Genomic DNA, 14,607 nt, shown 5'->3' with positions numbered 1-14,607 from the left:
GCTGCCCAGTTTGACCGTTTGCTCAGAGTTTGCTAGCGATTGACAGCTGCTCAGAGACGGCAGACTCCAGCTCGGCTCTGATTGGTTGTTTTCCTCCGGTCTGTGAAATCTTGCAGATGTGGCATATGATTTTTTTCAGATTACCTGTCTCATGCACTATTGTCAGGATATAGAGACCGTTTTATAAGAATAACTTTTTTAATCATATTTACTCCATTTCTACCCACTGCAGCTTTAACGGACACCTTTACTCAATACTTAAGTTAATACTGTAATTCAAGGGTATTTGAATGAGGCAGTGATCCTAGAGCTGCTTTAGTAGACATGAAGAAGAACCATAGCAGGAGTCTGTTGTTGCACTGGGTAGCTCCCATTGTAAACGTTTGTACCAGCAGGGCTCAACAATAAGGATTGCCTGCTTGCCCGCGGCAAGTAAAATGCCACGTCGGGCTAGTAAATCTAGCAAGTAAAAAATAATTAAACACAGTTTTTTTCCGGAGCTGATAATGGAAGTAGCTAAGGAGTGAGCCATCTTGCTTCCTTCCCATCTCTGTTGAGAGTTGCACATGTTGAGCACCGATCGGGCACTCGCGAGAAAATGACGGCAGGTAAAGACAAAGTTTATGAGCTGAAGCAGCGCAAGCAATCATTTCAATTATCCCCAAAACAGGTGTTTAGTTGGGTGGCGCTAGAGGATGTGGGCTAAACTCCAGATTAATTTATTTAAATAAAGATTAAACATGACAATTAGATTTGCTCTTATTTGGTATTTGATAACCGCTAATTAATAAAACAATTTGTATAGGGGAAAGTACAAATTGATCTATGGCAAGTAGATTTCTGACCCCGGCAAGTGGAAAAAAAACATTAACGTTGAACCCTGACCAGTACGAATAGGGATGGGATGTTCAGCCCTACCTGGCCAGAGAAGTGAGGGAAAAAAAACATAAATGCATTCTGATCTTATTATACTATAATTAATAACTACTTTGTTATGAAGTCAAAGTAATGTTCATGTTTAGTACAACATGAATACTTCAGTGTGACAGGCGTATAACTCTGCACTTGATTGACTCGATTAGTCTTCAAACTGTCACTGTACAAAAAACAATTATCAAATCTGTCCAGCTGCACTTCACATTAATATTTAAATTGGCTGAATTGGATTAAGTGAGATTATGACATAATGGATTACCTCTGCGTGTTGTGTATCAGGCACGGGAACCTGACCACTCGTCCGAAGGGTTTGCCCTCATTGGTTCGCAGTGGCATTCCCGAGCCACTCAGAGCTGAAGTCTGGCAGCTGCTGGCAGGTTGCCACGACAACCACGACATGCTTGAGCACTACCGCATCCTCATCACCAAGGTAAGCGCACACACCACACACAAACACACACACACACACACACACACACACACACACACACACACACACACACACACACAGACCATGGAGGAACAACTGCTTATGACAAGTTGCATTTCTCATATTTTGTTTTGTGTGAGTATGTGAGGTGATGCAAAACATGTGCAGGATGTTTGCAGACTGCTTAACTTCCATTTCCAAACAATTGTTTTTTTATCATACCCTGATCTGAGGGCTGACAGGCCAACTGGCTGTTATTGGTTTCCGCTGAATTTCATGTCTCAACATTAGCTTAAAGGTACTGTTTGTAACTTCTTACACGTATAAATCATTGCAGGCTGCTTCGTCTGGTCAGCTAACATTTCTACCAAGCAGGTGAAATATAGAGTGATATTGTGGTTTTAGCTGACGTGCGTCGCCTCACTGTTTTGAGCAATGCTCATTCATGTCTGTGTAGAGCGAGCACAAGCGTGAGCGCGAGCAACAGGACGCTGACTTTCGTTGACTTAACGGCCGTAGGTGTCGCTGTTAACAAGCAATTTCTGATTCTTACAAAGAGTTCCTTTAAAAAAAGTCAAGAGTTGGTTTAACTTAACAGGCTGATGTGTAGTCGACATCGTCTCTTCTCCTGCTCTGTATTCATGACTCTATGTCGATTTGAAATATGAAGTGCTCTCACAGGTAATTTGTGTATCATTCCATTAGTTTCACTTGTTTGCCTTTGGAGATATGAATCTTTAGCATACAAACTATTGAATATATTTTATCTTTCTCTTGTGTGATAAGTGGTTCCCAACCTTTAAGTCCTATTTTATGGATATTTCATATTATATTCAATGCATAACAATAATGGTACTGAACAAGCAATGAACTGTACAATTGACCCAAATAGTGAACGCAATAACTGCAGGAAGTTTCTATAAAACGAGCGATTTGGATGAATTTTGAGCAGATTTCCTGTTATTTTAGGAACTTTTAATACAAATCACTGTCTGTATTATGTGTTTCTTTTATGATATCATGTCACTATGATGAAAATAAAGTGGGAAATATAATAATATAATAATATATTGTGTGTACCGATGTGCCAACATCATCGACAGCATAGCTGTTCCTCTGAACTTTGCGTCTCTCATTTAGCTGTGACATTTAAATGCACGTGGTGCTGTCTCGGGACTATTACAGCTCATGTCGGCCCTTTGGCCTCCCAGAGAGCTTGTAAGAATTCAAAGTGATATTTGGACCTTTAGTATTTAACTGTTGGGTGTTCTTCAGGCTGCGTCCAACTTCACATATAACCTACTTGGTGCAGTTTGACTGTTTGTTCGGTTGAGTTTAAGGTGGTGAAAATGCTGTCATAGAGGTGAGCATCAAACTCTGGTGCACCGACACTTCCTGAATATTGGATTTGGATTTGGATCTGGTACTGATACTGACTATGGTTGCTTTCGCACAGTTAGTTTGTTTCATAGGATGAGGACCAAAGGACCACAAGGACTCATTGGGCCTCATGCAGGAAGCGATTTAATAAGAACAAATTAATTTTTATTTTTGTTCGCATCCACCATTTATTCATTTGTACACATTGATTTCTGGGATTCACTTATGTGTTCTTGTTTTTCTGTAAGAGAAAATGATATGAGTGGTCGAGAGCACTCTTACTAAGATAAGAAAAAAACATCTTGCATTCATAGTCCACTAATGGTTTGTCCAACGCAAGGAAACACAAGTTTTAAATTTGAGAAACAAAAAAATGCATGACTATCATATAATCAGATTTAGATTATTATATGTTTTAGAGTAATTATAATGATTGGATTATTAAATTTGTGGGCTAAAGAAGTACTATTGGTCCATTCATCCCAATTAAGACTATAAAAACCCATTGATGATATTGCGTGCGTTCAGCGTGGCTTACATACTGCTTTTTCATTGCGCTTTTTGATTTGATTTTCCTGTAAGCAGCTGCTCAGAGCTGCCGCACTGAAAAATCATGTTTACTTTGTTGAAGTTTATTTATCAGTACCTCAATTTCACTACTGCTGAAGTTCTTCTTACAGACTTTGTTTTGGTGGCATCTCTCCAATTCTTGGACACTCCGGCACAACACCTGTCCTTTTATAGTGTTAGGGGTCGTTACCTATGCTAATAACAATGCTAATAATAAACAATCAGCCACACGCCTCACATTTATGATCAAGTGGGATTCATCATTCAGCACACCTGGTAAGAGCAGATTTGAATAGTTAAGAACATTTGGTGCATCCGACTTCTCTTATTTTTTCTCTTTACAGAAAATTAGGAGAAAATATAAAAGAGAATTTTAAGAGAATATCGCTGCATGAGGCCCAGTGATCGGAGAGTTTTGGCAACTGTCATCCTGCATTATCAGTCCTACACAGACCCTTTGACAGTTTACAGTATACACAATTTTTTCATTTTTTTGTCCTTCTCCAAAATGACTTACAAGGCTAGGCTAGAGCAAAGTAACAGTAAACCTGTCATCCAAACCGGGTGGCACAAACACCCAAATTGTCCTATGCCAATATATTATAGGCAACCAGTAGTAAGGAGGTCATAGTTGAGGTTAAAGGTCAAAGCTTCAACGGCCAGAGAGCAGAAATGGAAATTTTCCATTGACATAAATATTGAAATGGAATCGAGTAGCAAGCTATTAAACAGTTATGACCTTTTATTGTTACACATTTTCAAACACTGTATTAGTCAAATAAAGTAAGTAACTGCTGTTAATTATGAGTTGCACTGCATGAGACTATAGCTTTATGTAATGTTGCCCTATGGAGGCCCCTTTGAGTTGGTTATACTGCATGATTATGATAAAGATAACAATCCATCATTGTCTAATCCAGTAAATATCTATTACTTTGCTTGACATGTTGATATATTGATGATTTCACAAATACATTATTAATGCCTTAGTGTCATGTTATCGGTATCAAAGCTCTAGTTATCTCTCAGAGCGCTTGAATTACAATATGCTGAAAGGTTATTATTGAATTTTTGCCCAATGATGTCAAAAGTAGACTGCCTACTGAAGCTTTAATCTTTTTATAGTTTTCTTGCTGTGCTAGTTTTCTACAGTTTTCAATCTTAGTAAAACTAAACTTTCCAAATGTGATTGAGCAGTTGTGCAAACAAGGTCTGTGACCTGTCTTTGGATTTCTAGCGAGAGATTTGTAAACCAGTAGGTAGAGTGACAAAGCCCCACTGGACCAGACAGCAGCAGTAGGAGTAGGAGGAGGTGATATAAACACGCAAAGCTTTTATGGATAATGCCATAGTCTTTCTTTTTGCCGCACAGAAGCGGGGGAAACTACCTGCCTTGATCAATAGGCAGAGAGAGAGAGAGGGGGGGGGACGATGGAAAGAAGAAAAATGGGGAGAGGGAGGAATGTGGACCTATAAATTTGAGGTTGTAGTCACTGAAGGAGAATTGGAGAAAAGGATTGTGTGTAAACGTCAAGAGAGCTGGCAGATTTCTGTCTTTCCTGAGTCACATATCTTTAGTTGTCTTTCACCTACTGAGTAAATTTCTCTCTTTGTCTTTCTCAATCTTTCAGTTTCTCTCACCATCTTTATCTAGTAAATTGGGACCGTTTTTCTTTTGCTCTTTTATATCCCATTTCTCTACCTCGCTCTCTCTGTCCTTCTTCCCCCTCTCTTCTTCCCCCTCTTCTTACATAAGACCAAGCTTCTGTAGTTCAGCTCATTTATTCTCATTCTGGTGGCTGGGCCATGCCCACATCCTCTGTCTTGCTGGAGTAGTGATGGTATTGATAGGCGGGTGGCCGGGCTATTAATAGCTGCACCAAATGAATGGAACTGAGGGGAGATGGAGGAGGGAGGGAAAGAGGGAAGAGAGGCGAATGACAGCAACGGCGCGGGCGATGTGGAGCTTATTAATGTCTGTTGTCTGGGCTCAGTGACGACGTTAATGCTGATTGAATTTTAAGTAATTGGACTGTCGTCCTTATGGAAGAGGTATCGTAAATCAGCGCTGTTCAGGCGCTATGTTAGTGACCCACAGCCAATGGGTGTTAAACCATGTGTGGTTTCTAGTCCTAAACCTACATATCCAAAACAGATTTCTGTTTTCTTATTGTACTTGGTGATTGAACTAATTTTAATTGTGATTTTTGAGTTGTAGAGTCATAAAAACGAAAGACCATATCCAACGATTTAGTTATACAGTGCATTGTTTTTCCAGTGGAAAATGAGCTGCAGCATATGCAGTAGGTTCTATATTCAAAAAGGTGAAAAAATATCAGAAAGTGTGTTTTTCAATATGTGCATAAAACTGGCAACCTTGTCTTATAGCAGCTCCCTCTCTCATTGTAAAGGTCTTAAAAAGTCAGATGTTAATCTTAATGAAACTATCAGACACCCTGACTGAAATGTCCTTCAGCCTTCTGTATTTCACCCTTGGGAATGAATCCTGTGCAATTCTTCTCTAATATAATTTACTGTAGCAGGTCCATGTTAATGACACAGCAAAAAACATACTTTAGATAGAAAATAGAGAAACGATTGCAGCATTTCCTATCAACTCTATCTTAGCTTTTTAGTTTGAGCCATGTTCAGACAAACACTTTAAATGTTTTTTTTCAGTACAAGTCCTATATGTATGTGATTTTAAAATGTGATTCAGATCACATCTGATTTTCTGTCACCCCGTGTGACATGACATTGACGCTAAACGAACTGGGAGGACAGACAGCATGAGAATATAGAGGTCTGAACAGATAAAGATATTTCATGTCCTTGAGAAGAACTGAGTAACAGCCAAACGTTTGTATTACTAATTTTGACATCTTGAGTTTGTGAGCTTATTACATGCATGCCCGTGCAGTTACTATGACGACCAATGTTATAATGACAGCAAATGATTGTATAGTTTAAACCCAAAAATGTGAACTGGTCTTTTGTAGATTAGAGTGTGGACAGAACTGTTTTTCTCTTGTCCTGCCTGAACACAAAAATGTGTTATGTTCAGTGTTCAACTACAAATGTACATGGATTGGTCATTATAGACACACAGATGCACACACAGACCTACACCCTTGCGGTTGACTCATTTCGATGGGTGTTTGGTTTTACTTGGCGATACCTTAAGATGAGGCACTGCCTACTCATAAGCCGTTTTCGTGCCAAACAGTTCTGGAAACTCAATGACCGGAACTGCTCACTGGGGAGCTCCCCTGAGAACTACATACCTTAAAGTGGCAGTAGGCAGAATATTTTGGCATCATTGGGCAAAGATTCCATAATAACCTTTAAGCATATTGTAATTCAAGTGTTCTGAGAGATAACTAGACTTCTGCTCCTCTTCATGACTCTGTTTTCAGGCTTTAGAAAATCTAGCCCGTGACGGGAGACTTTGACCGATCACAGGTCATTTCAGAGAGAGAGCGTTTCTATTGGCTGTGCTCCGGTCATGTGACCGGTACTTGGCGTTCCTTCAGGCCATCTCAACCTGATCTCAACATGGTTGCTGGGTAGGGATGTCACGAGAACCGATACTTCGGTACCAAGTCGCTGCCAAAATTCTAAAAACGTGGAATTACTCTTTTTCTACAGTACCGAAGGTACCGTACGATGCCTGTAATCAGGGTCCGAAATTAACAAGCGCCAAATGCAGGTGGATTTTCCGTTTAGCGAGTAACTCTCTGAAGGATTCTGTCCTCTGCTCTCTGTGTGTCGGAGTTTGACACACACAGCAGCGCCTTCGAGATGTTGGGTTTGTTTACCTATTTCAGAGATCCTTTATTAATTTGTTTGAGAAGAGGATTCACTCGTGGGGGAGAAAACTGAACTGAACTGAATTTCTATCTTTTGTTGTTTATTGCTAAATCTCTGAAAAGTGGTGCTTTTTTATTGTCATCAAAATATAACATTAGCATTTTAAATAAATATTGAATGGTCTAATGGTCTGTCACCATGTTTGCAATCTGAGGATATATATAGGGAGAGTGTGTGTGTGTGCGTGTACAGCCTTACGGTCATTGAGCTATACCTGAGGAATAAAATCTCATACTTTTAATTTTTTGTATTTTTTACTTTTGTATCGAAATTGGTATCGAGAATCGTGAAAATTCCCTGGTATTGGTATCGACTACTAGATTTCTGGTATCGTGACATCCCTAGTACTGGGTCACAAACTTTCTCATTTTACAGCTAAACCGTACATAAATAAATAAATCATGTTGCGAGCCTCCAAAGTGATGTTGTCACCTCTTGAGGAGTCCGTTCCCAAGGTGAGAACCACTGGGTTAGACTAACTCACTGAGCATTTAGCAGCATGTGGCCCGTGGCCGGCTAGCTTGATATCATAGATCGCTAGTGTCATGTTCAGTGTTGTACTGCTCTCATTTACAGTCATCACACACAGAGTCACATATACACACTCTGTCACACACACCGTGGCCTTAGGGCATCTGAGACATTCACAAATAACTTCTTTCTCGGCAGGCGCAGCACTGTGTTCGGGGTCGGGGTTGGGGGGCTGCTAGTGACATTTGAACAACCTTTTCGTCTCCCTAGAGCCGAACAAGCCCAAGGTGTGCCGCCTCGCTTGAACCCACAGCTTAAAAAAGCTCAGCCAGCTATTTCCAGGACTGCCTTTCCAACAACCATTCTCACTCGCAGCACAGGCAGTGTGTTAACAGAGGTCAGCATCTCTCCTAAGGTTGTACGGTTGTCATTAGAGGCCTGGAACAGAGGTTTTACCACAGCAGGCCGTAAGGAGCCTTATACTGTATGAAACTGAAGGTCTTCCAAGGAGATTGTTTCTCAAAGGGAATTGATTTTTTCCATTTTAAGTTTTCTGTTCAATACTTTTGTACAATCTCCCACCCTTTTCTCCCTGGCTAAACAAATTTATACCAGTGAGCAGGGTAAGAAAATTTGTACTTAGAATTGGCACTGGCTTTTGTATATATTGTATTAATACAAATTATAATTCTTCTAGAGCACCATATTGAAACACTATACATTTAGATCGATGCATGTGTTTCTGGCCATTAAGAGGTGCAGTAGGTCAAATGTCGCTCTCAGGAATTGATAAATGGAACTGAAAAGCATTTTTCTGCATAAATCCTTGTTATTATATATTTTTTTTAATATGTTTCTTTTTTGTTTTTTATGAACAAAGAACTGGTGAGGACTTTTATATAATAATAATAATCAGCGAAAAGAAAAAAAAAGAGAGGCACAGTTCAAAATGCATATAAAAGGGTTCAGACAAAAGAAAAATTATTAAGAGTCTAAGTGGTTATAACAATCCCATTTTTCCCTGTATTCGTCCCCCTTCTCCTTTTGAACTCGAAGAGTGAAAGTAATTTTCTCCTTTGAGCGGATAGAGTTGATTATGCTCATAAGAAGGGCAACGGAGGGAGGGTTCCTCCAGAGCCAGCATTTTATACTAGTTTTCTTACTAGCAGCCATAGAAATCTTCAAAAGGTATGCGTCGCTTTTACTGAGACCTTTAGGAATATTTCTTACGTACAAAAAGGTAAAAGAGAAATCAGGTTCAGAATCTCTGAGACTAAATGGCCTACTCCTTTCCAAAAAGGCTTAACATCTGGGCTACAGAAGAGTCTCTTGATACCAACCCTACATGCAGTATTGTGCCACCACTGTGGCTGTGCAATGGCCCCATGCTTACTTGGACATATTGTGACCCCGGTATGATTACATTTGATAGAGAAATGCTATTTCAAGCTATAGAAATGAGTGCATGGTTAAAGTTTTAAAAGGTTAACTTGTTTTAGCTGTTAACATTTTTTGTTCATTGTATCATTTTTCATTTATTTTCTGAACTTTGCTGGAATTCCCACCCGTGACCGGAACCTGCTTGGTTTAATTCTTTGCAAAGCATGTAATGAAATCGAAGAGCAAATTAGACCAAGGCTGTGAGGGGCTTTACATTCTGATGCTGAATCATATTGAGGCCAGGCGCCAGCTTAGCGATGACATTTAACGTCGGTGTACAATCAAAGGTAGCATCAGCCATGCAGCCAGGCTGGAATAATACTACACCCACGCCTGATAACCCACATAAAAATACATGGAGTACAATGTACATAAGATAGGCTGCCATGGTAACTGCGAGGGTCTATGGACTTCTCTCTGCTTGAAGTTGTCTCCATGACAATTCTGTGTCTCCTTTCGTCCTTGTCACTTAACTTCTGCCTTAGTTCATCAAGTGCTTGATATTTGGATAATTGGAAACTGGGTAGGTGGCCAGCTACTTATGAATACACACTCCCAACCTTCTGGCAACCACAGTATGTGTACACATGCAAGTAATAGTTTTAATTTTGAATAAAAACCTGAAAGCTCTACTGTCTAGTGAGCTGGAGAGCGCAGAGCATATTGGTACTCGCAGGGACCGTTAACATTATATGGCTAGAAGCGTGCTTGTTTCTCTATCGATTAGAGTCACTGAAAATGATGTATCGTCTCAACTGACGACATCACACAAAACCATGTATTTTTCTAAATAAAATGACATGAAAATAGTTACGTTATTTTATGTTTCAAATACATTGTTAGGATTACTTTTTGTTCTGCTAAGGTTTAAAATATGAGTTATTTGATTCAATGATATATATACAATGTAGGTGCTCATGTGCCGTGACCAGATGCTGTATAAAATATGGACGTAGTCTCCGTGACGTCACCAATAGGTTTCTGAAGAGCAGTTGTGAAGGTTCGTGGCTGGAAGGTAAGGCGCAAATTGCGAAACTCTTGCAAGATGGTTAAGGTTAGGCATTGACCTTGAATGGTTAAGGTTAGGTTCTGTATTGACCTTGAATGGTTAAGGTTAGGTACTGTATTGACCTTGAATGGTTGAGGTTAGGTATTGACCTTGAATGGTTAAGGTTAGGCATTGTCCTTGAATGGTTGAGGTTAGGCATTGACCTTGAATGGTTAAGGTTATACATTGACCTTGAGTGGTTAAGGATAGGCATTGACCTTGAATGGTTAAGCTTAGGATAGGTCGTCGGGCAATGAGTCTCGCGAGAGATTTCTGCAAGTTTTCGCAATATGCGGGTTACCTTCTAAACACGACCGTTGTGAAGCTCAAAGTGGGTGGCAAAATCTGGCAGTGACGACACAGCCTAACTCGCGGCTAATCCAAAAATTGGCAAAGAGGTGGATTGTCGGTGGAGCTGAGGCGGGCCGGGTGACGCAGCAGAGAAAACGGCACCCACCTATCACTCAATTTATGCCTTAATCTAATTTAAACAGGGGAGTTATATACATATTCACCCCCCGTACAGTTGTCATGAACAGGGAAATTAGCTATAGCGACCAAAACCGTTTTTGTACCAGACTGTAAACATGTTTATTTCTGCTGTAAATGTAGGCCTTTTAACAATAATTGTGTTGCTTTTGGTGCCAGTCTCAAATGGCCATTTGTAGAACTGCATTTTTTCGTCACTTCCGCGTTGGCTTCATTTCTCAGCACCGGAGGTTGCCGTTTGGCTGTGACATGCATATTGCTATTGAAGGATAGAACTTTGATGATGTTGTTGTTTGCACCTCTACCAGACCTCACAGACCACAGAAATCCATCAGTTTAGTCAAAAACATGCAGTGTGATCGAAGCCCTAAGTTGTTTTTCTTAGGTCTTCAAACATTGACATTTTAGAGATACAAGTTTTCCTCCCCCTAGCTGAAAATACAGTATGCATGCCTGCACAGACACACATCCTGCACATACATAAACATAATTCCTCTGGCTTAGCTGTGTGCCCTGCCACCAGTTTGAGGTCTCCCATCATTCATGGATGAAAAAAAATCCCCTTGAGGGTCTAGAGTCTTGTCAATCACAGCCTCTCACACAAAGACGCGGACACACACACTCCCCACTAGCCCATCCTGCTTCATAGTATCTGTAGAGACCAGCTGCACTGCATGGCCACACCACAGCCAAGCAACACCACTTTCATTCTCCCCTCCTTACAATATAGGTCTATTCACAGCACCCCTCCCATCCCGGCTCTGCGTGTGTCTCCACAACGCAGCCCTCCGGCTCCCATTCACATATCCATAGCAGGAACCCAGTAGGACACACTGCCTGTCTCTCACAGCTTCAGGAAAATCTATATCTGGAAAAGAAAAGCAAAAATTGGATCTGTCATTTCTGTAGTCTAATCATTTTGATTTATTAAGTGAGAAGTAATTATAAGACAGGGTTTATGATGAATTCTGAGTGTTTATGTGTGCATGTAAGCGTTTCATTTAATGTAGAATTTCTTGCGTAGATGGAAATTAACATGCAATGCCAAAGGTGTGATATATAATTTTATAAGTAAAGGTGTTTGTTGTAGATGTAGCTGTGCGGCCATACAGTGTATCCACCATGTGTGTATTAGCATAGCCTCCTAGCCATGCTGACACTGATATGACAGCTCGGATTAAGGAGATCCAGCCTACAGCGTCTTCTCTGGTCACAACACTTCTGTGTCTCAGTCCTCATACCGACTGTAGCCTCAAAGCTAGAGTAGTGCTCTGCTTCTTCCTCTTCCTCCCCGCAGAGTTGCACTAGCTTGTGTTTCCTGATTCAATAAATGTACACGAATCTTCATGAACAATATCATTAACAATTTTATCAAGGTGTCGAGTACGTGATGTTAGACAGGATTTGTCCTGAAAGGGTATAAAACTAGTGTGATTTATTTACAGTTTAAGCAAGAAAAAGCTTAAAGAAAATACATTTAGCATGATCAATAACATAGTACTGAATGTACCTGAACATACCGTAGCGGCACATAGATAATACAGAACAACAGGCCACTCAGCATTTCACATTTCCTCTATGAGAAAAGTATTGCCTGTGTGTTAGTGGTGTTGAAAATGCAAATGCAAAAATACAGCCATGACCTGCATTTTATACAATGTGATTTATTTAACAAATATCTATTTTAAGTAACGGCACAAAGACTTATTGTTTACTCTCAGCCTTTACAGATGCAAAATACATCCTGACCTACATGGTGCAAGGACAATAGGTGCTACAGAATGATGAATATAAGTATCTTACCTGAGTGGTCAGACAGGGCTTCACTGCCATGTGCTGTGAGGTTAGATGAAGGTGATAGATGGTGATTTCAGTAGGCAGCCTGTCTGTCTTTGACCGTTAGTTCCTCTTTACCATACCAACTGCTGCAATCCCAGTGAACGCAGTGAACATGGTGACATTGTGCTGGAGGTGAACATATAGATATTTTTTCCTGTTAATGGTGTTCAGAATAAATTGTTGTCATGTGAAATGTGATAATAATAGCTGTGTCTTTGTTTCCCACATGCTGTGAGCTACAGTAGCTCTTATCTTGACACTTGACATTTTCCCCTTCCCACGGTGTCTGCTTCATACATCTTCTCTCTTATATTGACCAGAAATAGAACGTGTCCTCACAACTATTACTTTCTAAAACAATAATTATAACTTGCTGCTTTTTTATTTTTATTTATTTTAGAACTTTTTAGCTGCCTTAATGGTCGTTCACATGCTGGGGTTTTTGCGCCCTCAAATCCATTGTTGTAGATGTAGCGGAAGGCGTGCTCAAAAGCGAAAGCGTCGTAGCGGGCAGGTGTTACCAAGCACCTATTTTTCAGGGTGTGACGGTTGCTTGTTAAACTTTTGGAGCACAGCAACGCGTACCACATGTCATGTTAAAGAACAACAAATCACACCCAGCGGATATCTTTTCTTTGACCAGTCTACAGTAACTTTATGGAGGAGATGTTAATCATTTTAGTGCAGGACTACCCAGATTTTTACGATCTGTTCCACAGACTGTTGCACTTGCTTCACCCTTTCCGTCCAAGAACGTCACAACATCTGTTTGAAAGGTCAGCCAACCTGACACAGAGAAAATCGAGCAGTAAAGCTACCGTGAGGGATTTACGGTGACTTTGTTGAGTTTAATCAGTTAGGCTAACTGCTAAATCACCACAACTTCATCATCATCGTCATCGCAGCACGCAGATTTTTGTTGCTTAGTAACGGAAAGCACGACAGGACGCAACCTCCCAAGCACCTTTGATAAAAGTATGAAAGCAGCACGGCTGGCGTTTTCCACACGTTTTTAGATGCAACATGTGAACAACCCCTTACGAAACTAACTTCTTCTTCTTCTTCTTCTGCTGCTTCTTCTGCTGCTTCTGCTGCTTCTTCTGCGCCATCAACTTGGGAACTGAATCCAGACAAAGCTTGTCCCACAAATAAATACTGGCTTCTGCCTGCTAAGCTGGTTTAGTGTTGGTCCGTTGGTGGTGCTCGCCGAATGTTTGTATTCAGGCAGTGAACCAGCTCTAATCTGCCTCAATAACCACCCATCCCTCCATATTTCCAACCCCTAGACTCTTGGACAAGAGGTTTGTCAGTGATCAGAGCTGCAGAAGCCACTACATTTCAGATTTTACCCTTCAGGCAAATTACATGACCTGGAATTCCTTGACAACCAACTAATAAACAAAGCACCTACATTCATACAAAGAAAAATAAATCACGATCTAATGGAGTTTAGTTGCAGAGTAAAGTCTGAGAGGTGCTTCTGAAGTTAGTGGAGATTAATAATTTGTAGTAGTTGTAGCACAGGCTGCATACTTTGGCTTTAGGCCCTTTTGCCATCGCATGTCATTCTTGTAACCAAATTTATTATGCAATGAATTAATAAAATGGCCACTAAGGCACTCATTAGATATAGAAATTAGCAATCGCCAAATGTATGGGTAGCATAAAAAATGCGTTATTATCATTATCCAACATTAATCAAGAATGACATGATTCTGCGTAGTTAAGCATAACACATTACGCCTCAGCCGAGTAGGCAATACTTGTATCTGTATTCTCAGTACCCGTGGTTGTGTCGGGAATACGGTAATACTTACCAAAACAAAAGTACAGATGGATGGCAGTTTTGCAAAAACAGAGCATGACTGATGCGGACAAAACACAAGAAGAGGAAATGGAAAGCAGCAGTGCAGGTCTGCATCTCCCTCCCAAGATCTGAAGAATATGTGTGTTCTTGCACCTTGTCATTTTAGTTTGGTCACACCAAGGCAAAGCAGTGAGATTACAAGCTTCTTCTACCGAGACCAGCTTTGGACTGGGGTAATTTAGTTTGCCTTAAAAGAAATTTGGACCTCTGATAAATACTGGAGGGACTTCAGACACAAATTTGGCAAACATCCCACAAGCGGTTGCA

General features: G+C 40.4%; 1 protein-coding gene across 2 annotated transcripts in view; it reads left to right on the top strand.

Annotated features, from left to right (window-relative positions):
* rabgap1l (RAB GTPase activating protein 1-like) overlaps positions 1-14,607 on the top strand; it is a 154,500-nt gene that overhangs the window by 46,370 nt on the left and 93,523 nt on the right. For both annotated transcript variants that reach the window (XR_012593846.1, XM_074634745.1), the window contains exon 13: positions 1,216-1,366. Coding sequence is in view for 1 of the 2 variants with exons in the window: in XM_074634745.1 (XP_074490846.1) it covers positions 1,216-1,366 (151 nt within the window). In the remaining variant the exon portion in view is untranslated. The remainder of the gene's footprint in view (positions 1-1,215; positions 1,367-14,607) is intronic.

This window comes from Sebastes fasciatus, chromosome 5 (genome assembly GCF_043250625.1).
Source record: "Sebastes fasciatus isolate fSebFas1 chromosome 5, fSebFas1.pri, whole genome shotgun sequence".
NCBI lineage: Eukaryota > Metazoa > Chordata > Actinopteri > Perciformes > Sebastidae > Sebastes > Sebastes fasciatus.
This window is presented reverse-complemented; position numbering and strand designations above follow the sequence as displayed.